This window comes from Pristiophorus japonicus, chromosome 14 (assembly GCF_044704955.1).
Source record: "Pristiophorus japonicus isolate sPriJap1 chromosome 14, sPriJap1.hap1, whole genome shotgun sequence".
Taxonomy (NCBI): Eukaryota; Metazoa; Chordata; class Chondrichthyes; family Pristiophoridae; genus Pristiophorus; species Pristiophorus japonicus.
Genome location: NC_091990.1, coordinates 177983094 through 178008835, shown reverse-complemented (window position 1 = coordinate 178008835; position 25742 = coordinate 177983094). Strand labels below are relative to the sequence as shown.

The 25742-nt window shown below is 42.5% G+C and overlaps 1 protein-coding gene across 2 annotated transcripts in view; it reads right to left on the bottom strand.

Annotated features, from left to right (window-relative positions):
- Positions 1-25742, bottom strand: part of pik3c2a (phosphatidylinositol-4-phosphate 3-kinase, catalytic subunit type 2 alpha) — a 142762-nt gene that overhangs the window by 73229 nt on the left and 43791 nt on the right. For both annotated transcript variants that reach the window (XM_070899893.1, XM_070899894.1), the window contains exons 3-5: positions 20842-20942; positions 19950-20107; positions 697-817 (exon numbers count right to left, since the gene is read on the bottom strand). In XM_070899893.1, the coding sequence (XP_070755994.1) occupies positions 697-817; positions 19950-20107; positions 20842-20942 (380 nt within the window). The remainder of the gene's footprint in view (positions 1-696; positions 818-19949; positions 20108-20841; positions 20943-25742) is intronic.

The window sequence follows — 25742 nt, the reverse complement described above, 5'->3', positions numbered from 1 at the left end:
ACATACAAGTTAATTATTTCCATCTTCACATGTGGAACCTGGCCCCTAATCAAGGCTACCAAAGTTACATCATTTCTAAAGCTCATGCAACATATCTCAGCACACCATCTCAGCACCCACCGCCCAGTCCCCCGCCAAATAGTTCTTAGTTAAAATCAGAGGCCAAAAGCCGAGGTCAGCTGCTGAAATTAATTAACTTCAGCAGCTGACCATGTCAAATATTGGAAAATGGCAGCTCAATTAGATGGTCAGTCACTACAAATGTTAAACAATTAAAGAAAAAGGTGTATGAATATTAAGGACATTAGGAAGCCTTACACATCTGCATTTCTTGAACAAAACTAACAGAAAAAAAAAGTTTTAAGTACAGTATAGGATCATGGGTGATCATTCTAAATGAGCATAGAAGTTGGATTCAATTTGAAATTGGGCTGGATGTTAAAGCTATTCAAAACACAATGATCGAAGACTGAGGTCACAACTGATGCAGAGTGCATGGAGCCAAAACTTAAATGTTGCATCCATTCAAAAACATTTCAGACAAACAAGAAATATAATCAAGTCAAATGGTTAAATAAAGCAACTCAAACAAGAGAGAGTATTACTGTCAAAATTATTTTCATTCCGATGCAAATACTCATTTTCTACTGAAAATTAATATGGAGAAGTATAAATAAGTGTTTTAGAACTTCTTACTTCTGCAAGACTTCCTCTTGTCCACAGACTTTCAGTATGTAGCTGCTGATATCAACCTTATTTAGGTCATCATGAGCCCAGCATAGTGCCTGCATTATTATAAGCTCGACATGGGAGCTCACTGTAAAAGAAAACAGCTAAAAGTTAAAGATTACTCTAAAACCATAAGGCATTACAAGAATCACTTGTACCTAAAATCAGTTTAGCTCCTGGTTTGCAGTGCAATCTCCATGGTGATTTTTAATGGAGTTACTCTATGTTTTGAGAGAAAAAAAAAGTTGCTTCTCCCATTTAATTTTAAAGGTGATGGGAATAACCAGTAAAATCAATTCAACTGGTGTAGCCTCCATCAAGTCGTGCAGCTTCACCCAAAAATCTAGTTACTGAAACATTCTGGGACAAGCTGTGGTTAAGAACTTTGTTCAAGAACCTACAAAATAAAGACCAATGTCACAAATTTAAGTAGACCTTGGAGGGGAAAAAAGTTTGCAAATGTACCCTGGCCAGAATACATAAAACTACATTCAACTGCAATGTGATGGAGGAGTCAAATGTTGTAAATTCCATCAAATGTCAACAAATGAGCTTGAAACAAGCAGATGAGCTGCATTTATTTGCGACTTTTACATTATAAAAAGTGTCCCAAAAGCACGAGGTAAAACCAAATACGAAGCAATTTTGAGAGAAGGGTTCGAGAAGGTGACTGAATGCATGACCAGGGAAATGGGCTTCATGGAGACTTGAAGGGAAGTGGACAGGCAGAGGACATTTAGAAAGGTACTCCAGAGTGTGGGGCCAAGCCAGCTGAAGGTACTGGACATCTTCCTGTTCTCATTTATACAAGAATGCAAAGGAGTTCAATGTCTAATGATCACAGTAAGCATCCAGGGAAGGGACTTGGATCAATGGCTCGGAGCAGAGCTTTTGATGGAAGCCAAAATGATGCTTTCAGTCTTGCCAGTGTTTGGCTGGAGAAGTTTCATCTGACAGCTTGATGTCAGATAAGCAGTCAGATAGCACTGTAGTAGTCATGGTGTCGAAGGTGGAAGAGGAGAGGTAGATTAAGTGAATGTGTACACTATAGAAGCTAACTCAATACCAGTAAGTAATATCACCAAGAGATGGCTTGCAAATTAAGAAAGGGACACCAATGCTGGAGATCCGTGATGGGGTGGGGAGGAGGAAAAACTTGTGCAGGAACTGTACTGGTTGCACTGGTGATAGGCAAGAGTAGAATCAAGTGAGGACTGAGCAACAGAAGAGACCAAGAAAGAGACAAATCGAGACAAAACTGTGTTGAAAGCTGCAGAGGCCAAGAAGGGATAGCCCACCATGGTTACAGTCAAAAGGATTAATACATTGTATTTCGCCAATCATGCATAATGCTGTTACAGCAATACTGGCGGCCTTCTTCAAAATGACTGCACTTGAAAAAGTATTTCATTGTCTGTAAAGTGATTGGTGACATCCTGAGGTCTTGAAAAATGCTATATAAATGCAAGTTCTTTCATTCTATTCACATGGAGACTATGACCCGATGCCATCATTGCTTCTGAAAAATCTGCAGGGTAGCTCTTACAAATCTATCCCATTTTAGATGTGGTGAATTACATCTCGAGGCCTGTACATTTTTGTTCAAACTTTAGACCCCCTTTCCTACAGTTGGCTAGTGACATAATAAATGAGGTATTCACGCTGTTTCAATTGGCAAGTTGCCTATGCTCAACTCCAAACACAAGCTAATGACATGACACTGCCAACTTACTGTCATTATATGAACATATGCAAATAAATTGCATGCCAGGTACTTTTTTTAAATTATACATCTAGTTTGGAGGGCTACAAATAAAAAAATGAATTTTGAAATAAAGACATCAAGCTGCGGTACTTCAGTACTAAATCACTCATAAATTAGTCCATGATGCCCAAGACAGGAATAATTTGTGTCTCAAATCCCTAAAAACAGATTTGCTTAAAAAAAAAAACATCTTATTGAAGATCAGTTATTGAACCCAGATTCAGAAGGAATTCTTACCAGGTGTTAATTCTACTAGGTTTCCCAAAAGGAGTTGTTCATGTAATAAACATACACTGCGATATATTACAGTTAAATGCTGAAGCAGCCAACAGCAAAATGATCAACGTACATAATACTATTACAAGGGTTAAAGTTTTATGAATATCAAAGCATCCATTTTGGAATATCTTGGAAGCAAAAACTCCAAAGCACAATGGTGTATTGTTGAATGAACTTTGAAGCTATGGAAAATACCAAGTGATTAAAATAAAATGTGACCTACCTTTAGTTATCAAGATTAGGTTGCGAGCAGTGAAAATTACATATACTCAGTGAACTTTATTCTATGAATAATTATTTTCAGTGCACCTCATTATGGATATTCAGCACTAATTAAAATAGATCTGTAACAGCTCTACCGTGAGTGACAACAAATGAATCAGTGGAAACATAGCCAATCAGGAACTGCAGATATAAGCGACTTCACTGAAAACATGATTTGAGAGATTAAAAATAATGTCCATACATAAAGCACAACCATAAACTGACATGTTTTGCAGTCATTTATAAAAACCAGCAGTGTTTTGATGAACTGTCCGAAAATAAACCACACTGTGGATAAACACAAGCGGGGAATAAACATTAAAGGCCAAGCACGATTGAGGAGGTGAGGAAAGAGGTCAAGTTAAACCCAAGAGAAAGCTCTGTTCTTTCCTGAAGCCAAGTATGAGAGTACAATATTACACATTATTCCTGTGCTTCCTAATCAGCATGTAGGAGCAGCTGCTGGTCCATGGGTTAGGAATGACTTCAGCAGTGCAGCTCCTACTTGTTGAGATCTGAAATGAAGGGGTGAAGTGGTAAGATGTGGGTGGAGGAAATGAGCACCCAATATTGAAATATGCCTTCCATTCAAGAACATTTCTCAACCGTAAAGGTTTGGAATTCCTCTTCTACAATTAACTCTCCACCCTTTTGGCTTGCAAGGAGACAGTAATAACGTGACTAAATACCTTTCCTTGCAAGCTGAGAATTGCACTGTTCAGGCTGCCGATGGACTTCAAAGCCATGGCATAAAATTACAGCTATTATTTGACCCTTCTGCCGAGGGATCACAAACCTGTGGATTGGAAATTCACTTCATCCATACATAATATTGTGAAGATCTGTGAAAAATTGCTCCAAGAATACTGTCCATCAAGGCATGCAAAGAGTGTGTTCTGAAGAGTATTTTAACACATTATGAACTGATTGTATATTTTAACTATTTGATTTTCAATAATTTGCTGTCATATTGCTCCTATTCTTCCATTTATAAATGAATTAGTTTTAGCCTATAAGCTTTGGGGTGTGAAGTGTGGTATTTTCCACCTTTTGGGTCCAAATTTGGCCAGGAGTTGCTCAGTTTTTTTTGGAGCAATTTGATTTTTCTGGAATATCTTAAAAATCTCCATTCTGCACGTTTAATTTGTGCTAGTATAAGTGAGTTAGTTAGGATGTTTTTTAAGTTTAGTTTTGTTTGCCCAAAAGCAGGAGTTACCAGCCACCTACACATGTTTTGCCCATTTAAGCCAGTTTGAACATCTAACAGTTGCTCCAAACTAACTTAAACTAGCGTATGTGGCCATAACCCTTGGAGAGTTAAGAAATCAGAGTGGGTAAGTACATTCTAAAGCACCAAGCACTAAACGCACAAAAATAAGCATTCAATAACAAAAAAAAATACAAGGAAGCTGAGAGGACCTGCACCTAGCACCAAGACGTACAAAGCACAAAAAGTAAAAGCAATTAAGAAAGAATAGAAGGAACCCCACACCTAAAGCACCAAGACCAAAGTAATAAGCAATCAATCAATAATAAAAAAATAGAAGTCCTACTAAAACATGGCCTGGGAAGGCAGCGGGCCGCCAATGAGGGAGCCCATTCGGCCAGGGATAGGGGCGGCACGCTTCAACCCCTCCCACACAGGCTGCAGAGCACACTCAGATTCTGGGGGGAGAGGAGCTACTGCGCATGCACGCGCACTCTAGCGCGCATGTGCAGAGGTTCCAGCACGGTTTTCAGCGCCGGGACCTGGCTCCACCCCCGAATCCAGTTGCCATGCTACGCCACTATCGAGGAGAAGCTGGGGAGCTGCCAAACTCGGCCCAAAGATTTTTGGTGCCCTTGGAGTTTTATAAAAGCGGCGCACCTCTGGTGAGTGCACCAGAAATCTTACTGGCAAAATTTGGGCCCTTTGGAAGGAAAACATGTTGGACAGGAAATTGTGCTGTTAGCACAATAAAAATATTTAATTAACCTTGGGTGTGCTCTATCTCTTGCTCTCTATCTAGCTCGCTCTCTCTCTCTCTAGCGGTCAAAAGCACTATATATTTTAAGCACGCAGGTTTCAGGTCTGCTCATGGAAATTGCCTTTGTGCTGCAAACAAGACAAGAAAGAGCTGGGAGAAAGCCAATGCCCACATTAAAAGATTGCTGTATTTGAAACATTCACAGTTACGTCATTGCAGTAACATCGAAAAGATCATGGCACGGATGTAACTTGCCCGAGCTTAAAAAGGTACAAGGGAGTGCATGCGTGACTGCATGTGTATAGTCTTAATCACAAAGAGGAAATCACTTTGAGATCAGAGGGAAGCTCACAGTAGAGGACAGATGCTTCCTACAATAGAGTGGGGGTGGTGAAAGGAAAAAGAGAAGGCTTGGGAAAGAACAAGCCACTGCAGCCCACAGTGATACCACACTTGTAGCCAGTCAGCTGCAGGGCAGAGTAAGCAGTGACATTCGGGAGCAATTGTCGAACTGATCTCAGTTTGAAGAGAACACAACTTAGTCTTTGTGGGGTATTTTTTTTTTTTTTTAAAGCCAGTCTTTTTAAAATTAGAGCACTTCCATTTCCACTTCACACTCACATAACAAAGAATTATAGACTGAAAACAACTACACGTTCAAGCAGGTTTGCATTAATGAGTTAGTGATACAAAGTAGGACATTTCCCTGCAATATACCAGACTAATTAAAAAAAAAAGAGGTACACATGATTAGGGAATTTTTTTAAATTCAACTGTAATCTATTTTTATGAAATGAATTAGTTCTGTAGAATGCATGCAGAATAACCCACTAGGAGTTCCTTAACAGGCAAGATACATCTTCAGATTCAGATATTGATTGTGTGCACGTCTGCCTGTGTATAACAAATAAAAGTATCCCAATGTGCGACAGAGGGGCAATCAAAAGAAAAATGGATGCTGAGCCAAAGGAGGGGTTAAATCGGTTGGTTTAAAAAGGTGGTCATACAAGACGATGGAGAGACAGAGGGAGCATGAGACCTGGGCCATTGAAGGCCAATGGTGAGGCAGGAATGTATGGGACCAGGATTGAAGAAAGAGAGGTTGCAGGCCTGTTGGAGATGAGATATATAGGTGGTGCAAAGTGATATACAAATTTAAACACGGGGACAAGTATTTTATATTTGATGCATTGGGCATTCATTGTCTATAAGATTCAGAAAGCAGAGTTTTGGATGAGCTAAAGTTTGCTTGGAGCATGGAGGCCAGGAGACCACTGGACAGATCAGGAGGTACCAGGTCTATCTCCAATCTAATGGCTGAATGATCAGGATGAGAACTTTGGCTGATGTCCTCTCCTTAACTAATGTTCCCAAGGTCAACTGTATCAACCCAGATGAAATCAGCCAACTGAGCAGAGACGAAGGATCAAACCTGGGACCTTCCTGGTCTAAATAGCCCAGCTGTTCACCGTCTTAACTAGCCAAGCCATTGGGAAGCCAAAGACTAATATTTTATACAGCTTGAATTGCTATTCCCTATGTCAAAAAGATGCACTGACCTTGTTTTTTTTGAAGCAAAGTGCCATGTATTTGACTTCTAGCTCTCACATTTATGCTAAAAGATAGCTGTCAAAACAGCTGCCTTAAAATCTTTCAGGTATTTCTGTGCCTCAGACTCCTTCCAAATGATGCATTACCATTTGAGGGCCCGGTCATTTCTGTTTTAATCTAAAGATCAGGATTAACACAAATTCCTATTCCATACATTTCTTTTACATTGAGTGTTTGTTCTGCAGCAATTATACAGTTAAAGCCTGTGTACTTTGAAGTTAAATGCAAGTTGAAAAGAAAACACATGGTCAATCTTTTCAGTTCAATTTTGAAATTCTACATAATAGTTCCCAGAAAAATCTCAAGCTTCAGAAATGGTGCTCAAACCAGCCAATAGATGGTGAGCGAGAATGTCAGACAATGACTTTCCCTCCAAATGTTTACTGCCCTATGGCGAGTTGGGGGTGAATATCATCTTCACTTCGTGTCTGCTCCAAGAAGCCAACAATATTAATTGACCAAGAATAGTCATTCTCCAATATCAGCAATCCCATAGATTTCTTCAAAACATTCCTAGTCCTTCTAAACTGACAGCAGCAATCACTATTAATCCAGGGTGATGAAGGATTCTACACTGGAACAAACAGTCAAGTCATCCAAGGAAATGAGAAGTTGGAACCTAGTTGAAGAAGAATACTCCGCAGGGGTGAATACCGCAAGATCTGGAAGCCAGTGCAAAAAGAAATGGCAGGACGTTGGTCAAGCAGTGAGTCGAAGTAATATCTTCATCTTTAAATGGAATTGCAACTGAAAATGTGACCATCAGAAGCGCACCATGTGTGAAGTTATATTTTCATCTTTGCAGAAGAAATTGGCCCACAACAAAAGGGAAGGACTTAGAACAGGAGGAGGGCTGCCAAATCTGCACCAACTATCATTCTTGGAAGAGAGGGTTGCTGCCTTGCTGAGTCGCACCTGCAGAAAAATAATCAGTTCTGCTCAAGCTGGACCCACACGCGAGGGTGAAGGTGAGTCATTAAAATGCATCGTTGCCCTTCAAGTCAACCCGCTGACTGGCCTGCTACAAGTCAAGACTACTCATGCCACGCATCCTGCCCCCTCTTGTGCTGCACACCATTTGACTGTTCTGTTGTATTTTGCAGAAGATGATGACGACAATCCTGAACATCCTGAAGGTCCACCAAAAGATACAGATGCGCGCGCTCCGGACCAAGGCGGGTGGTGGGGGGGGGGGGGGGAAGGAGGGGTCCATGGGAATGTGTTCACAGGAGAATGCTGATTGCGATATGGATCAGTCCATAGTACAGGGCACCGCACTGCCAGAAAATTCCATGAGCTCCTCAGCGACATTCCATGGTTTCGCTGGTTGTGGGTCCCAGTGGCGGTGGTGAAATGCATGTTGGAACACCCAGTGCCTCACCGTCCCAGCCTGTGCCTCACACTGGAGGGGTGCCACTCGGCAGACCCACGGCGAGGGTAAAGAGAAGCCGACCATTCTCTCCTGAGATGCAGCCTTCAGCAGATGTTAATCAGGTTCTGTCATTGGGTGAGGAGACCAATGCCCTTACAAGATCACTCGTGGCGACCGTCAGTGGTGTGCGTGGTGAGGTAGTGACACTATCGGGAGAAATATCAGCACTGAGACAGGAACTGAGGGCGGGCATTTCAGAGTGTGTGCAAACGATACCAGATGCCATGAGGGAGCTAGCTTCTGCAATAAAGGGCACAAAGGCCGGATACTCAAATGCAACTCCCACTTCAATCCACGCACCAGCCACTGGTGAGACCCAAGCCGGGCCCCCAAACCCCTCCACCGACCCAATGAGGAAGTGCACTTTTCCCCCAGAGATGTGGGCGAGGGATGGGTGCAACCTTTCTTTGCTGTTGTCGTTGAAGTGCATTGTAAAATATCCAATAAAAGAGGTTTTGCATTAAAACTGAATCATATTCCATTCGGACTACACAATATTTAGGGACAACAGTAAAAAGTAAAAATCTCTCATCCAAAGAGTCATGCATGCCTGCCACCCCTAGCCCTGTTGGGAGGACTAGCCAGTGCATTCTGCAGTCAGCAAGGTGGATCTGCTCTACTTTCAGTAACTTATTTTTGATGATGTTGTGCTGGAGATGTCATCCTCATCCTCCCACACACACCCTCCGACACATCACTGGCTACCTGCGCTGATTTCTTAAAATGTAGCTAAGGTTTTTCTGTGTCTACAAAAGTGGCCACATACATTGGCCTAAGTTAGTTTGGACGAACTTTTAACTGGCCAAATTTGCTTCTATGGCGAAAAGAGGTGTAAGTGGCTGGTCATGCCCCCTTTTGGAGAGAAAAAACTAAACTAGAAATAAACCTAACTAACTGACTTACACTGGAGCAAGTTAAATGGGGAAATGTGTGATTTTTAAGTTACTTCAAAAAAAGCTACTCACTCCAAAAAAAAAACAATGCAACTCCCTGGGAAATTTGAGCCCAAGTATCAAACTCAGAACAGCCATTGTAACTGCAGGAAGGGAAGGGGGATGATTGCTGTCTTTTCACATCAGGAACCTAATGTAATCTCAAGACTACAATGCTGTACTGACCATTTATTGAAAATGTTCCTTAACTACTTCCAATCAGTTCCCAACAATAACACTTTGCTAAATTAAACAGGATACAACAAAAAGGCTTTGCACTCTACAGAAATGAGGTTGGATTTAAAAATATATATATTTTCCTTGTGATGTGGGCAACACTGGCAGGACCATAATTATTGCCCATTACTCCAATGAAGTCAACCATCTGTGTGGGACTGGAGCCCCTGTCGGCCAGACTGGGGAAGGGTGCCAGGTTTCCTTCCCTTCGGGAATTTGCTATAGAGGGATTTAAACTCAACATCTCTGTTGCTAGACTGATACCATAACCACTAGGTCACTGTCCTCAAGAAAAAAAGGTTTGCATTTATATAGTGCCTTTCACGACAACCGGACATCTCACTGGGAATCAGAGGGAAAACTCTCCACTGGCTAGAGTCATATCTAACACAAAGGAGGATGGTTGTGGTTGTTGGAGGTCAATCAACCCAGCTCCAGGACTTCACTGCAGAAGTTCCTCAGGGGAGTGTTCTAGGCCCAACCATTTCAGCTGCTTCATCAATGACCTTCCGTCAATCATAAGGTCAGAAGTGGGGATGTTGACTGACAATTGCACAGTGTTCAGTTCCATTTGCAACTCTTCAGATAATGAAGCAGTCCGTGCCCGCATGCAGCAAGACCTGCACAACATTCCGGCTTGGGCTGATAAGTGACGAGTAACATCTGTGCCAGGCAGTGAACATCTCCAACAAGCAAGAGTCTAACCACCTTCCCATGATATTCAATGGCATTACCACTGCCATATCCCCACCATCAACATCCTGGGGGGGGGTCACTATTGACCAGAAACTTAACTGAACATAAATACTGTTGCAAGAAGAGGCTTAGTATTCTGCGGTGGGTATCTCACCTCCCAACTCCTGAAAGCCTTTCCTCCATCTAAAAAGGTACAAGTCAGGAGTGTGATGAAAAACTCTACATGCCTGGATGAGCGCTGCCTCAAATAATGACCGCTTAAATTATGGATATTTAAAAAGTTTGGTACTGCAAGTTAAATGTTTTATAAATTTAACAAAAAAATCTTTGATGAGACTTGCTCACACTGTTGAACTCTTCAAATTAACAATACGAGTGGGGAAGCAATGAGTTGGGGGACTAACCCCTTTATGGAGCTGGTTCCATGACAGCACTGGCAAAAGTCAACAAGCAGGGCATAAGCCAGCCAAGGAAATGGTAAAAAGAGGATTTTTACTTAAAGATGAAAAGTACCCAAACCTCATTCTACATTAATGAAAAACATGGTGTAAATATTGCTGTACCAAATTCTAACACAGGTACTGTTCTCCTTCGATCTGTACAAGTGGAACTCAATGTCAGTGAAATGGCCCAATCAAATGCACACAAATTAAGCAATTTATATTCTCCCCACTCACACCAGCAATTTAACCTTTTAAGATAAAGCCCCCTCCACAAGTACTATTATCCACCATCGTCATACCATGGCTGCAGTGTACTATGTACAGGTTTCAATACAGCAAAACATAGAAACATAGAAAATAGGTGCAGGAGTAGGCCATTCGGCCCTTCGAGCCTGCACCACCATTCAATAAGATCATGGCTGATGATTCACCTCAGTGTCCCTTTCCTGCTTTCTCTCCATACCCCTTGATCCCTATAGCCGTAAGGGCCATATCTAACTCTCTTGAATATATCCAATGAACTGGCATCAACAATTCTCTGCGGTAGGGAATTCCACAGGTTAACAACTCTCTGGGTGAAGACGTTTCTCCTCATCTCAGTCTTAAATGGTTTACCCCTTATCTTAGACTATGACCCCTGGTTCTGGACTTCCCCAGCATCGGAAACATTCTTCCTGCATCTAACCTGTCCAATCCCGTCAGAATTTCATAAGTTCCTATCAGATCCCCGCTCATCCTTCTAATCTCCAGTGAATACAGGCCCAGTCGATCCAGTCTCTCCTCATAGGTCAATCCTGCCATCCCAGGAATCAGTCTGGTGAGCCTTCGCTGCACTCCCTCAATAATAACGTCCTTCCTCAGATTAGGAGACCAAAACTGCACACAATACTCAAGGTGTGGTCTCACCAGGCCCTGTATACCTGCAGTAAAACCTCCCTGCACCTATACTCAATTCCTCTCACTACAAAGGCCAACATGCCATTTGCCTTCTTCACCGGCTGCTGTACCTGCATGCCAACTTTCAATGACTGATGTACCATGACACCCAATTCTCGTTGCACCTCCCCTTTTCCTAATCGGTCGCCATTCAGATAATATTCCGCCTCCCTGTTTTTGCCACCAAAGTGGATAACCTCACATTTATCTACATTATGCTGCATTGCCATGCATTTGCCCACTCACTTAACCTGTCCAAGTCACCCTGCAGCCTCTTAGCATCCTCCGCACGGCTCACACTAGCACCCAGCTTAGTGTTATCTGCAAACTTGGAAATATTACATTCAATCCCTTCGTCCAAATTATTAATGTATACTGTAAATAGCTGGGGGCCTAGCACTGAACCTTGCGGTACCGCACTAGTCACTGCCTGCCATTCCTCTCCTCCCCCTTTCCCTGCCTTTGCACTTGCTTAAAACCTTGCTCGAGTTTAGACAAAAGGTCATCAACCTAAAACGTAACTGTGTTTCGGTCTCCACAGATGCAGCCTGACCAGATGAGTATTTCCAACATTTACTGTTTTTATTTCAGATTTCCAGCATCTGCAGTATTTTGCTTTTGATCTCCTGTTGGGTTGGGATTGGAATAGAAGCTGGTTATAGGTTTTATTGTTGCTTCTGCAGAATGATCAGTAGAGCAGCACAGATTCAGAGAAGATCAAACAAGTGGAAATTATAAAGTATGCAGAGGGGGCTGAGAAGGAGGGCAAGATAAAAAGTCCCAAGTATGATTGGGAAATTATAGCATGCAGAGGGACCTGGGTGTCCTTGTACATGAATCACTGACATTTATTATGCAGGTATAGCAAGCAATTATGAAAGCAAATGGTGTTGGCCTTGACTACAAAAGCATTTGAGTACAAGAGTAAAGACGTTTTACTGTAATTATATTGGGTCTTGTTGAGACCGCATCTGGAGTACTGTGTACTGTTTCGGTCTCCTTACCCAAGGAAGGATATACTTGCCATTGAGGGAGTGCAACGAAGGTGATTCCTGAGATTATGGGAGCGAGGGCGGGGGGGGGAAAATTGTCCTACGAGGAGACCGAGTAGTTTCGACCTATATTCTCTAGAGTTTAGAAGAATGAGGGATGATTACATTGAAACATACAAAATTCTTACAGGGCTCGACAAGGTAGATGAAGGGAGGATGTTTCCTCTGGCTGAGGAGTCTCGAACCAGGTTCACAGTCTCTGAATAAGTGGTCGGCCAGGAATGAGGAGTTACTTCTTCACTCAGGAGGGTGGTGAAACTTTGGAATTGTCTGCCCCAGAGGGTTGTCAAGGCTCAGTCTTTGAGTATATTCAAGACACAGATCGATAGATTTTTGGATATTAAGGGAATCAAGGAGTATGGGGATAGTGCAGGAAAGTGGAGTTGAGGTAGAAGATCAGCCATGATTTCATTCAATAGCAGAACAGGCTCGATGGACCGAATGGCCTACTCCTGCTCGTAACTCTTATGTTTTTATATAATTGGTTAAGTGTTTACAGTATACAAATTAAGCTAGCAGTTTCAATTATTGAAATATGTAATAACATGGACCAAAATAAAAATACCAGACTTCTCACAGGAGAGCAAACACCCATCTGGAATCAAAAGCTGCACACAAATTTTTTTAGCTCAATTGTTCAGTCGGTAAATACTGCTTTGATTTAACGCCGATGCTACCTATGCAAACTAACCAGAAATCGCAAGCCCAAGTGCAAAGTGCTTTACAACAAAGTTTGCATTTGTATTCAGTTGAAAATATTAGTTTACCACTTAATGAGAGATTTAATTATGCTTGTATAATACTACAGTTTGACAACAAAGATAAATGCACCACTAGGTGTTGTTTGAGTCAGAGACCAGGAGAGTTGCAGGTTTAATTGAAGATCTGTACCAATGTCGATGATTTTAACTCCAAAATGAGGATTACAATTGACATCAATGCCCCAGGGGAGGGAACTTCTGATTGGATACCAATGACTCGGACAAGTGCCTGTTTGTGCACAGGAATATGTTCAGCTTTCATACCCCACAATTCAATTGCATATCAAGGCTCCTAATGCACAACAAGTTACTGTGCCATCAGCACTTGAAGGAATGCACCCAGAATGAGGGTGGAGGGGGAGGAGAGAGTGGGGAGAGATGAACTGAGGAACCAGGACAGGGTAGAATTTTAAAAGAATTAAGCTATACACAGTCCGATAGTCATCAATGTACTCTTTAAAAACCAGCAAGCTTCGTGATTGCACAGAAAAATGTATGCCATAATTTTATCTAAAGTGCAGATCCTTTCTTTGCTTGCGTGCTGATACCTGACTGCATGCCATTTAAAATCATCATGTACCAACATGTTGTCGACAAGAAAGCTATGCAAATGAACCAACACAAATGCTACTGTTTAACAAATTATATATTACATTCCTATCCATCAGTATTTCCAATAACTGTTGATAGCTGGACAAATTAAAAGAGATTAATGCTCAGATTCAACTATTCCCTTCTGTAAATTGTTGAAAACTTCATCGAATCAGGTTTCCTTAATTCTGATTAAAATGTCAGAAGGGAAAAAGGATACTAATTTAATCAAACTGGACCAGATACTAGATAATTTTGGCAGATGTTAAATGATCATCCTTTATTGCTGCCTTATTTATGAAAATCTCCCATCACACCAGCCAGCACACTCTTCCACCTAGCCAACCAACACTTCTGAAAAGGATACATTTTGAATTTAAATTAATTTGCCATATTAACTCCAGCCTAGCTGCTTTAATGCACAATTTAAGCAGAGACATTGGCCCCAAGTTTCGTCCCGCGGCGAAAACGGCGCACCTCCGAGTTGGGTGCCTGTTTTTCGCGCCGAAAACTGCGCTTAAAAAAAAAAGTCCAATATTCTCGTGCTCCTTTGAGCTCGATGTCTGCTTAGCGCGGCGTGCTCTTCGCAGCGGGGGCGGAGCCTAACACGCACGCCGATTTTCGAAGTAGCAGGGGGCGGGTACAATGCAAATTAGCCTTCGTGGTGCCGGCAACCCTGCGCGTGTGCGTAGGAGCGTGCGCGCATGCGCAGTCTCAAACAAACATTGGCACTCGGCCATTTGTAAAAGGACTGCAGAAAGTGAAGATTTGTTTCTTGGACCCCTGCAAAGACTTGTAATTTAATTTTTTTGATATTTCTGTGTGTGAGGGAATGCTTTTAGCAGCATTGCTGAATAAATTACCTGCTGAAATCAGTGAGTTCAGCTTTTCACGGCTAAACTTGCAGAACAGGTGCTGCATTGGTGTATGCAAATTAAGGACGGTGTTTTGAGAAATAAGAGTGCCAATTCAACTTTGCAATGGATCAACGTCCACCAAGAACAAAGAATTTCTTGCATGAGGAAGTAGAGATATTAGTCAACGTAATTGAGCAGAGATGGCAGGAGCTAGATACCAGCAACAGAGGTCGCATAAGTGCCACCAAAAGAAAAGAAGAAACTCTGGAACCAAGTTGCAGAAAATTACTGCGCAGTGGTGCATACCAGGAGATCTGGAAGCCAGTGTAAAAAGAAATGGCATGACCTCGGTCAAGTAGTTAGTGTAAGTAATATTTCCCATTTTTAATTTAATCGTAATTGTAACCTGGCTATCTGTACGTCCCACCTTGCAGATTGACACACTCTGTAAAAAGTTATATTTTACTCTTTGCAGAAGAAATTGGCCCACAACAAAAGGGAGGCAACTCGGACAGGAGGAGGCGTGCCCAATCTGCATCCACTGACACCCTTGGAACAAAGGGTAGCTGCTATGATGAGTCGTACATGGAGAAAAGCAATCGGTACAGCACAAGCTGGGCCCGCACGCGAGGAAGAGGGCAAGTCCTGAAAATGCATCATGGCCCTTTAAATCAACCTGCTGCCTGGCCTGCTATGTGTGAGAGTACTCATGCCACCCATCCGGCCCCCTCCCTTGCTGTTAAGCATTTGACTGTTCTGATGTATTTTGCAGAACATGACGATGCTGCTGCTGCCAACCCCGAGGGTACAGAACAAGAACCAGTACAACCAGATGCGGACGATCCAGAATGGATGATGGCAGCGATGACTGAAATGTCTACAGGGGAGAGCTTCTAATTTAATGTTTATGAGCTCCCATCAAGGGGCATCAGAGTTTCAACCCCTAGCATAGGTCTTGGTTCCACCTTCCATGGTTTTGCTTCCGATGTTGCGGGTCCCAGTGGTGCTGCTGGTATAATGCAGCATTCTACAGTCAGTGCACTACCGTCCCAGCCTGCGCCTCCCTCTCGCATAGGTTCTGCTTCCACCTATGGTTTTGATTCCGCCGCTTCGGGTCCCAGTGTTGTTGCTGATATCATGGAGCAGTTTACACCCAATCTTCCAACATCCCAGCCCACGGCTCGCATTCGAGTGCTGTCGTCTGGAACACCGAGCGCCCCACCATCCCAGCCCGAGCCTCTCTCTCTAATACTGCCATCTGCAATACAGAGCGTCCCACAGTCCCAGCCCGCGCCTCCCAGTGTAGTGGTGCCACAAGGCAGACTCAGGCAGAGGAGGAGATTGGAGATACGCTCTCCTGAGATGCAGCGTGCAACAGATGCGACTCAGGTTGTGGCATTGGGTATGGAGACCAATGAGCTTACCCGATCACTCATCGGTGGCGTCACTGCAGTAGGTGAAGAGTTGACGGTCCTGACAGAAGAAATAGCAGTAATGACACGGGAACTTAGGGAGGGAATATCCGAGGGAGTGCAATCGACGGCACAGGCAGTCAGGGAGGGCCTGGTTGAGGTAGCTGCTGCAATAAGGGCACACAGCCCAGCCAATCAAATGATACCCCCATGAGGAAATGAACATTCACTGAGATATGGATGAGACATGGTTGAAGCCTTTCTTTGCTGCTTTTGTTCTTGTTCTTGTTCTTGATGTAGCTGTAGTAGCATTTTTCAAATTGAAATTGTTTTGTAAGTTTTATAACTTTACAACTTCTAAGGGATCGTATGGTTTTTAAGTGATCTTAGTGTAAATGCTCTCATTTTTTTGTATCTTATTTAATTTTGCACCTAAAAAGTGATCCTGAAGTTTAAGTGTTCTTCAGAGTGTAATATTTTTCACAATGAAACTATTTTGTAAGTTTTGTAACTTTACAAGTTTATAAGTGAACTTAAAGTTAAGTGATCTTCAAGAGTCATATTAAAAAGTATAGTTTGATACAAATATTTTATTACAGTGACGTTAACTTTTCAATAAAATATTTTCTCATTAAAACTGTTTCATGCTCCATTAACACAACACAACGTAGGAACAACTGCAAAGAATAAACATGTCCATGCGCAAAAGTGGTCGCAGAGCCCTCAGGCATCAATAGTTGAAGCGTTCACGGATGAGCTGCTGGCGCAAGGCTCGAGCAATCGTTAAAGGGGCACGATGGACGGCCCTCCTCCGACCTCGTGCTTCGGCATCAGGTACTTGCATGCTTTCCTGATCGTCGTTATCATCCACATCCTACCCTTCCGTAATACTATCATCATGCATTGGACCCTCACGTCGGTCTTTTGGTCCTCTACCAGCTCCTGCTGCCTCATGATGGCTAAGTTATGAAGCATGCAGCACACAACAGAGAAGTGACCGACAATCTGAGGAGAGTATAGAAACTGTCCTCCGGAATGGTCCAGGCATCAGAATCGCTGTTTCAATATGCCAATGGTCCTCTCAATGATGCTGCGCATCGCAATGTGCTCCATGTTGTATTGACGGTCAGCTTCTGTCCGTGTCACGCGTAGGGGCGTCATGAGCCAGGTGGTCAGGCCGTACCCTTTGTCTCCCAGTAGCCAGCTCTGCCCTTCTGGCTGCTGCTGAAACATGTCAGATAGAACGCTGTCGCGTAGCATGAATGCATCGTGGGTGCTACCAGGGTATCTCGCATCGACTGACATGATGCGCTGCTTGTTGTCACACACGAGCTGCACATTGATAGAGTGGAAACCTTTCCTATTCCGGTACTGCTCAGATTCCTCCACGGGTGCTCGCAAGGCTATGTGGGTACAATCAATGCAGCCCTGTACCTTTGGGAAGCCGGCAATCCTGAATAAGCCCACAGCCCTCTCATGGATCGCTTGTGCGGTCATTGGGAAATTGAAGAAGTCATTCCTTCGCGCATACAGTGCAGCCGTGACCTGGTAAATGCAGGCATGTATTGCACGTTGAGAGATGGCACACACATCTCCAGTTGTAGCCTGAAACGATCCCGAGGCATAGAAAGAAAGTGCAGCTGTTACCTACACTTCAACAAACAAGGCAGTTGTCCTTCTGCTTCTGGGCTGCAAATCTGCTCTCACCATATCACAGATCTCAGTGACAACTTCTCTGCGAAAACGCAGCCTTTTCACACAATCAGCCTCGCTCATGTCCAGGTACGAGCGCCTGGTTTGATATTATCGACGTGGGTACGGTCTCCTGCCCATCAACCTACGGGCTACGACGTTCCTGGTGCGGTGAGCTCTAATCAATTCTCTCCTACGCAGTGAATTGATGGCGAACCATTGCATAATGGTGTTGACAATGCAGCACCCATTCTGCAAATTTAAATATAAAACTGCCAATGTGGCTGCCTCTCCCTGTCCAAATGGCCTCAGTCCCCCTCACAGCTCGAAGGCTGCTGCTGATTCTTCGGCTGCCTTCGAGCCACTGATGCCGCCCCATAAGCGTGGCCGAACGGCCCAAGGAATCTTAAATCAGCTGCGTGTGTTCATTCTTCGGCTCCCGGCCAGCCACTGACGCCGCTGCTATCCCATGGCCGAATGGCCTCAAGTCCATCTGGGTGCTGCATCTTCGCGGGGAATGAAGGCCTGCCTCAAGCACCGCAGCTCAGCTCGAAGGCTGCTTCCCGCCTACCACTGCCATCGAGACACTGACGCCACCCCCCCTGCCTGTCTCCAACATGAAAGGCCTGCCTGAAGCACAGCAGCTCGAATGCTGCTGCTGTTTCACACAGGTAGGAAGATGGTTTATTTCATATTTTCTTTGCTTATACATTTTTATTCCGGTTTGATTTATTTGTATAATATTTGTATAAGTATAACTAAGGATTGATTGTAGAATTTAATGACTTCCCTTCCCCCCCCTCCTCCTCCCCCACCTCGTTCCCTACGCCTAATTTGTAACCTACGCCTGATTTTCTAAAGTGTAGACAAGGTTTTTTTCCGAGCATACAAAAATCTTCACTTACTCCATTCTAAGTTAGTTTGGAGTAAGTTTTCACTGACGAAACTTTGAAAACAGGCGCAAGTGGCCGGACACGCCCGCTTTTGAAAAAGAAATTCTGTTCCAAAGTGAAACTGTTCTAACTGACTAGAACTGGAGCAAACTAAATGGCGAGAATGCCGATTTCTCAGATACTCCGTTCTAAACCAGTTGCTCCTAAAAATCAGGAGCAAATCAAGTCGAAACTTGGGGCCATTGTCAGACGGTTTTAGCATTAATGGCTTCGCCTCTATTTTTCTTCTCCAAAGTGAATGATACTACACAAAACACAAACATATATTTCCCTACATTATATCAGTGACTGCACTCCAAAAGTACTTCAATGTCTGTGAAGCACTTTGGGATGTCCCAAGATTGTGAATAATGCTATATAAATGCAAGTTTGTTGTCTCTTTTTTTGGATCCGTAATTATATACTGCCAGAGTAGTTATAGACAGACCCAAAAAGATATGTATTAGAACTTCATACCAAACCAGGAATTAATAAATTGTATTGCACTCCATCCTGATCAGTGACTCAATCAGGACAGTGGTGACCTGTTGCATGGTGAAGTTTTACACATTAATAATTTCTATTAGCCAAAGCACGCATTTCAGTCACATTTTTTTAATGCCTTTAATTATGCATATAACTAGTATTTTTAATTCAGCATGCATAAACAAAAATATGAAAACATGCAGCACAGAAACACTCTTTCAATCAATGCTTTGAAGTTACATGCACAGATACTTATGTTCTCTGGCTGGAACAGAGCCAAGATTAAGGCAGCAGAGTACCGCACATTTATAATCACTTGTTTGTGCTTGTCATTTGCCCATGAAACTGGTTCTTATGGGTTTCATCCTGCTCAAATCATTTCTCAGGATTTATTTTCATTGTCACACTTTAGTTATCTAACGGAAAAAAGTCTGAACATTTGGAAATGCTTTGCACATTTGATGAAATGATCAAATTAGTGGTTTTCAATTTCATAAGTTGACATGTGACATGCATTTTATGTAGTGCAGAATGTTGCACATGTTTGAGTTGGGCCACTATAGTTTAAACCATATCTCAATCTAAAATGGTATAAAGTTGATTATCCGATTGCGCAAATATATTCAGAATATTGGTCAAAACTTTGTAGTGCAGACCATTTACATTCAAACCCCAAAAAAGCCTCTTGACATCCCCTCCTGTCTGATCCAAGCAATTTACCATTATTTGTTTGAAAACAAAGATGAGTAATGCAGCATCGAAGCACAAAATTTCTTTAAGTGTCAAGTAATTACTGCACATTTTGTAATATAATACTTGGGACAATATGCTCATCACATTGTTTATTGAAAAAAGTGGTAGATGATATATCTCACCGTCACAGGTGAATGTGACTGGCTGCTGAAACTCTTCAATTTCTATGGAGACCTTCACACTAGCATTTTCTCCATTCATGTCGCGGTGAAGCATAACAGGACTCAAAACATAACCCGGATTTGTGGAGTGGTCACTGTATGGAAATGTGGATCGTAACCTACAAATATGGAAATCATTGAAGTTTAGTCAATTATTCAGCTTCAAATTCCCCAGACATTAATTTAGAAAGTTCACAGCCAGCACCATTTCTTTGCATGGTTTCCAAATTAAATTTGGCCTTCAAACACAGCAGAGACAGCAATATGAAACACAAGTATCCAGCATGGCACCAGGGCACTTACATTTAACTCAACACATCAGATTATTCAACTTCCACTTACGAACTTAATGATGCTTCAAATTGTTCTAAAACACAACCATCTTTTGAAGTTTATTAAAAAGCCATCTCTACCAAGATCAAATCGTATTTCACAGTTGCGTTTGCAAGGTCTGCAGTATCATTTCTGCAATACAAGAGTTGTTTCGACTATCCTTACCGCATAACACTGAAGATTCTGTTAGCATGGAGATACTAAGAGGTCAACTAATCTTGCTCAGCAATCTCCAACTGGTGCAGGTATCTCCGACATTTTTACACACCATGGTTAACATTTCTCATGGCGTTTTGTGCATGTGGAATAAACTAGAAGAGCTAATGACCTCTACATAAGTGTGCACAACACTGAAATAGGAACCATACTCTGATTTCTGTTTTAAGTTACTTTATGGGCAAATCTTCAGTTGCTATTTAAATCTTTCACTTCCGAGAGACACACAGCATTCAAATAGCAAATCAAATACTTGTATTTATTAAATTGATGAAGTCGCAAAAAAATGCTTGGCCACTCTTACTTAATAATTTCTTGCCAAAAAGCTGCCACCTCCCCATTTTGTGAATCAATTTGTTCCAGACTTTTTTCTCCTGTAAGATCATCACTGGTCCCATTTTCACCCTGTAATAAAACCACAGTTTTAAACCAAAATTGACTTTATAATGCATTAAACACATTAAGCAGTGCATAGCAGGAACCAAAACAAAAAAACCTTTGATTTCCCCATGAATAAAAGTTATCTTCTTAGACTAAGGCAAGTAGGTCAGTTTACTATTTAAAATTATTTCTCAAAACCTTAAAGCTATTAAAAAAAAAATGCCACTATGATTTAGTCTTCAAAAACTGAAATGCTATCCATTTTAGCTGCTTGTGCTACTGAATTGAAGTGGTAATCCAATTAAAATAACTTGAAATGTGGAACAATTGTCAGTCATATTGCATGGTGTTACGTTATGGGTTTTCCTGCTTCAAGACTATTCAACTGTATGGTGCTTCATTATACCAAACCAATTTCAGAGCAGCGACCTCAACATTAAAATTGATATACATTATCAACTCACTGTACAATCCATTCTTTTCACCTCTCCTTTCCCCCTCCAAAAAGTAATAGCACCACAGCAATGATCACAACGTCACGAGGTAGCGAGAATTTAGTAAATGGCACAATGAAGAAAAGAAAACACTGAATATTTCTAATGGAAAATCAAATTAATAACCGGTTTCAAATTGCAGTTACTTTTAGTGCTGGGAAAGACAACTATTTTCCAACTATTGCCACACGTGTCAACATCAAAAGTCTCAAGTCAGGAATAGCCTCAGTAACACATGCTAAACCTTCCTCTGCTGACATGTAAATAGAATATTGAGGGTTGAATTGGTCAGAGCAACTGATTTTTCTTCTTGCAAGCTTCACTGTCCAATTTTCTGAACTGGCAGAAAAGGACACGGGACTTATAGTCCATTTACACAACGAGCAACAGGGAACAAGAATGTAAAATTCTGTGGTGTCAGCACAGGTCTAAAAACATCCTGGCTCTTTCTTGGAGAGGTTAAGTACAGCCAGAGTTGTTCATTAAAAAAAAAAGAGAGAGAGTTTTCAGATTAGAGACAGATCAACAATTGATCAAATTTCAGGTGCCCCCATGGCAAACTCCAATAATAGGAATTTGATATTCATCATAAATGCTGTTGGTCATGGAACTATATAGGTAACATTCCAATTAGCACACCCAATATTTGCAGCACAATTCACTTTTCCAGGAAACTGGCCTTAGTTGACAATTTGTGGTCAGTTTCCAAATTGAGCAACAAAATTTCCTGTGTATAGCGCAACTCAAGAACTGCAAGATACAACACAATCGTTAATGTTCGAGACTTGCACTATCGAGTAAGTTGTAAAGCAGCTCAAAACATAAAGCAACAATCCAAGCAACTGTTTTGGGATAAGACAGGCCAGTTTCTAACTATTCACAATTTAAAAAAAATCTTAACATTGCAGATTATCTTCAGATATGGTGAAGCCTTACGAGAGGAGTGGCCTCTGTCCAATATTTAGTTAATTTTCATCTAATACACTTGTTTTGAGTTTCTTCCTTCCCTTCGGAAGCTTCAGGAAACACACCATGACCCCCAGGCCTCAACAACACTGAACAAATACCACTGGGAGTGAAAGAAATCACAGCCCAGAACAACAAATTCTGCTTTCCTATTACAGATATTTGGGCATGGGGAAGGAAGGGAGAGAAAGATGGGCCTGGTCACTTTTCAGTAGAATAAACCTACATGGTCAAACATGTTCTGGTTTCTTAATATGGCACAGCTCAGTATGTGTATATCATACGTATTTATATAAAAAAGGAACACAAGTGTACATATTGGCCAGAATCTTCCCAGCCTTGTGAGTGCAGCTTTGGAGGCCACAGATAGACCGAGTCAGGATCCCGCTCTAAACCCGCCTCAGTGTCAGTTTCTGATCAGTCAGGACTACGTGCGGATCGCAAACCCGACAGCAAGTGGTGGCCCAGTTAATTAAGATGGTTAGGAAGTAGATGAATGCTACTTAAGAGGATTAAAAGCAGGCACTTACAATTTTACCGAACTTTTGATGGGTTTGCTGTCCCTCGGGGAACACAGCAGGTAAGTGGAGTCGGGTTCTCAGCAACTCTCCATTACTTTGGCTTGTTGACAGCTGCACAAGTAGATTAGTGAAGACAAATGTAGGTTCCTTGCAGTCAGACTCAGGTGAATTTATAAATGGGAACAAAGAAATGGCAGACCAATTGAACAAATACTTTGGTTCTGTCTTCACGAAGGAAGACACAAATAACGTTCCGAATGTAGTGGGGGACAGTGGGTCTAGTGAGAAGGAGGAACTGAAGGATATCCTTATTAGGCGGGAAATTGTGTTGGGGAAATTGATGGAATTGAAGGCTGATAAATCCCTGAGGCCTGATTGTCTGCATCCCAGAATACTTAAGGAAGTGGCCCAAGAAATAGTGGATGCATTGGTGATCATTTTCCAACAGTCTATCGACTCTGGATCAGTTCCGAAGCACTGGAGGGTGGCTAATGTAACACCACTTTTTTTTTTAAAAAAGGAGGGGGAGAAAACAGGTTAGCCTGACATTAGTAGTGGGGAAAATGTTGGAATCAATTATTAAGGATGAAATAGCAGCGCATTTGGAAAGCAGTGACCGGATCGGTCCAAGTCAGCATGGATTTATGAAAAGGAAATCAAGCTGGACAAATCTTCTGGAATTTTGAGGATGTAACTATTAGAGTGGACAAGGGAGAACCAGTGGATGTGGTGTATTTGGACTTTCAAAAGGCCTTTGACAAGGTCCAGCACAAGAGATTTGTGTGCAAAATCAAAGCACATGGTATTGGGGGTCATGTACTGGCGTGGACAGAGAATTGTTTGGCAGACAGGAAGCAGAGAGTCAGGATAAACAGGTCCTTTTTGGAATGGGAGGCAGTGACTAGTGGAATGCAGCAGGGTTCAGTGCTGGGACCCCAGCTCTTTACAATATAAATTAATGATTTGGATGAAGGAATTGAGTGTAATATCTCCAAGTTTGCAGATGACACTAAACTGGGTGACAGTGAGCTGTGAGGAGGATGCTAAGAGGCTGCAGGGTGATTTGGACAGGTTAGATGAGTGGGCAAATGCATGGCAGATGCTGTATAATGTGGATAAATGGAAGTTATCCACTTTGGCGGCAAAAATAAAGGCAGATTATCTGAATGGCGGCAGATTAGGAAAAAGGGAGGTGCAACGAGACCTGGGTGTCATGGTTCATCAGTCATTGAAAGTTGGCATACAGGTACAGCAGGCAGTGAAGGCGGCAAGTGGCATGTTGGCCTTCATAACTAGGGGATTTGAGTATAGAAACATAGAAACATAGAAAATAGGTGCAGGAGTAGGCCATTCGGCCCTTCTAGCCTGCACCGCCATTCAATGAGTTCATGGCTGAACATTCAACTTCAGTACCCCATTCCTGCTTTCTCGCCATACCCCTTGATCCCCCTAGTAGTAAGGACCTCATCTAACTCCTTTTTGAATATATTTAGTGAATTGGCCTCAACAACTTTCTGTGGTAGAGAATTCCACAGGTTCACCACTCTCTGGGTGAAGAAGTTCCTCCGCATCTCGGTCCTAAATGGCTTACCCCTTATCCTTAGACTGTGACCTCTGGTTCTGGACTTCCCCAACATTGGGAACATTCTTCCTGCATCTAACCTGTCTAACCCCGTCAGAATTTTAAATGTTTCTATGAGGTCCCCTCTCATTCTTCTGAACTCCAGTGAATACAAGCCCAGTTGATCCAGTCTTTCTTGATAGGTCAGTCCCGCCATCCCGGGAATCAGTCTGGTGAACCTTCGCTGCACTCCCTCAATAGCAAGAATGTCCTTCCTCAGGTTAGGAGACCAAAACTGTACACAATACTCCAGGTGTGGCCTCACCAATGCCCTGTACAACTGTAGCAACACCTCCCTGCCCCTGTACTCAAATCCCCTTGCTATGAAGGCCAACATGCCATTTGCTTTCTTAACCGCCTGCTGCACCTGCATGCCAACCTTCAATGACTGATGTACCATGACACCCAGGTCTCTGCACCTCCCCTTTTCCTAATCTGTCACCATTCAGATAATAGTCTGTCTCTCTGTTTTTACCACCAAAGTGGATAACCTCACATTTATCCACATTATACTTCATCTGCCATGCATTTGCCCACTCACCTAACCTATCCAAGTCGCTCTGCAGCCTCACAGCATCCTCCTCGCAGCTCACACTGCCACCCAACTTAGTGTCATCCGCAAATTTGGAGATACTACATTTAATCCCCTCGTCTAAATCATTAATGTACAGTGTAAACAGCTGGGGCCCCAGCACAGAACCTTGCGGTACCCCACTAGTCACTGCCTGCCATTCTGAAAAGTACCCATTTACTCCTACTCTTTGCTTCCTGTCTGACAACCAGTTCTCAATCCATGTCAGTACACTACCCCCAATCCCATGTGCTCTAACTTTGCACATCAATCTCTTGTGTGGGACCTTGTCGAACGCCTTCTGAAAGTCCAAATATACCACATCAACTGGTTCTCCCTTATCCACTCTACTGGAAACATCCTCAAAAAATTCCAGAAGATTTGTCAAGCATGATTTCCCTTTCACAAATCCATGCTGACTTGGACCTATCATGTCACCTCTTTCCAAATGCACTGCTATGACATCCTTAATAATTGATTCCATCATTTTACCCACTACCGATGTCAGGCTGACCGGTCTATAATTCCCTGTTTTCTCTCTCCCTCCTTTTTTAAAAAGTGGGGTTACATTGGCTACCCTCCACTCCATAGGAACTGATCCAGAGTCAATGGAATGTTGGAAAATGACTGTCAACGCATCCACTATTTCCA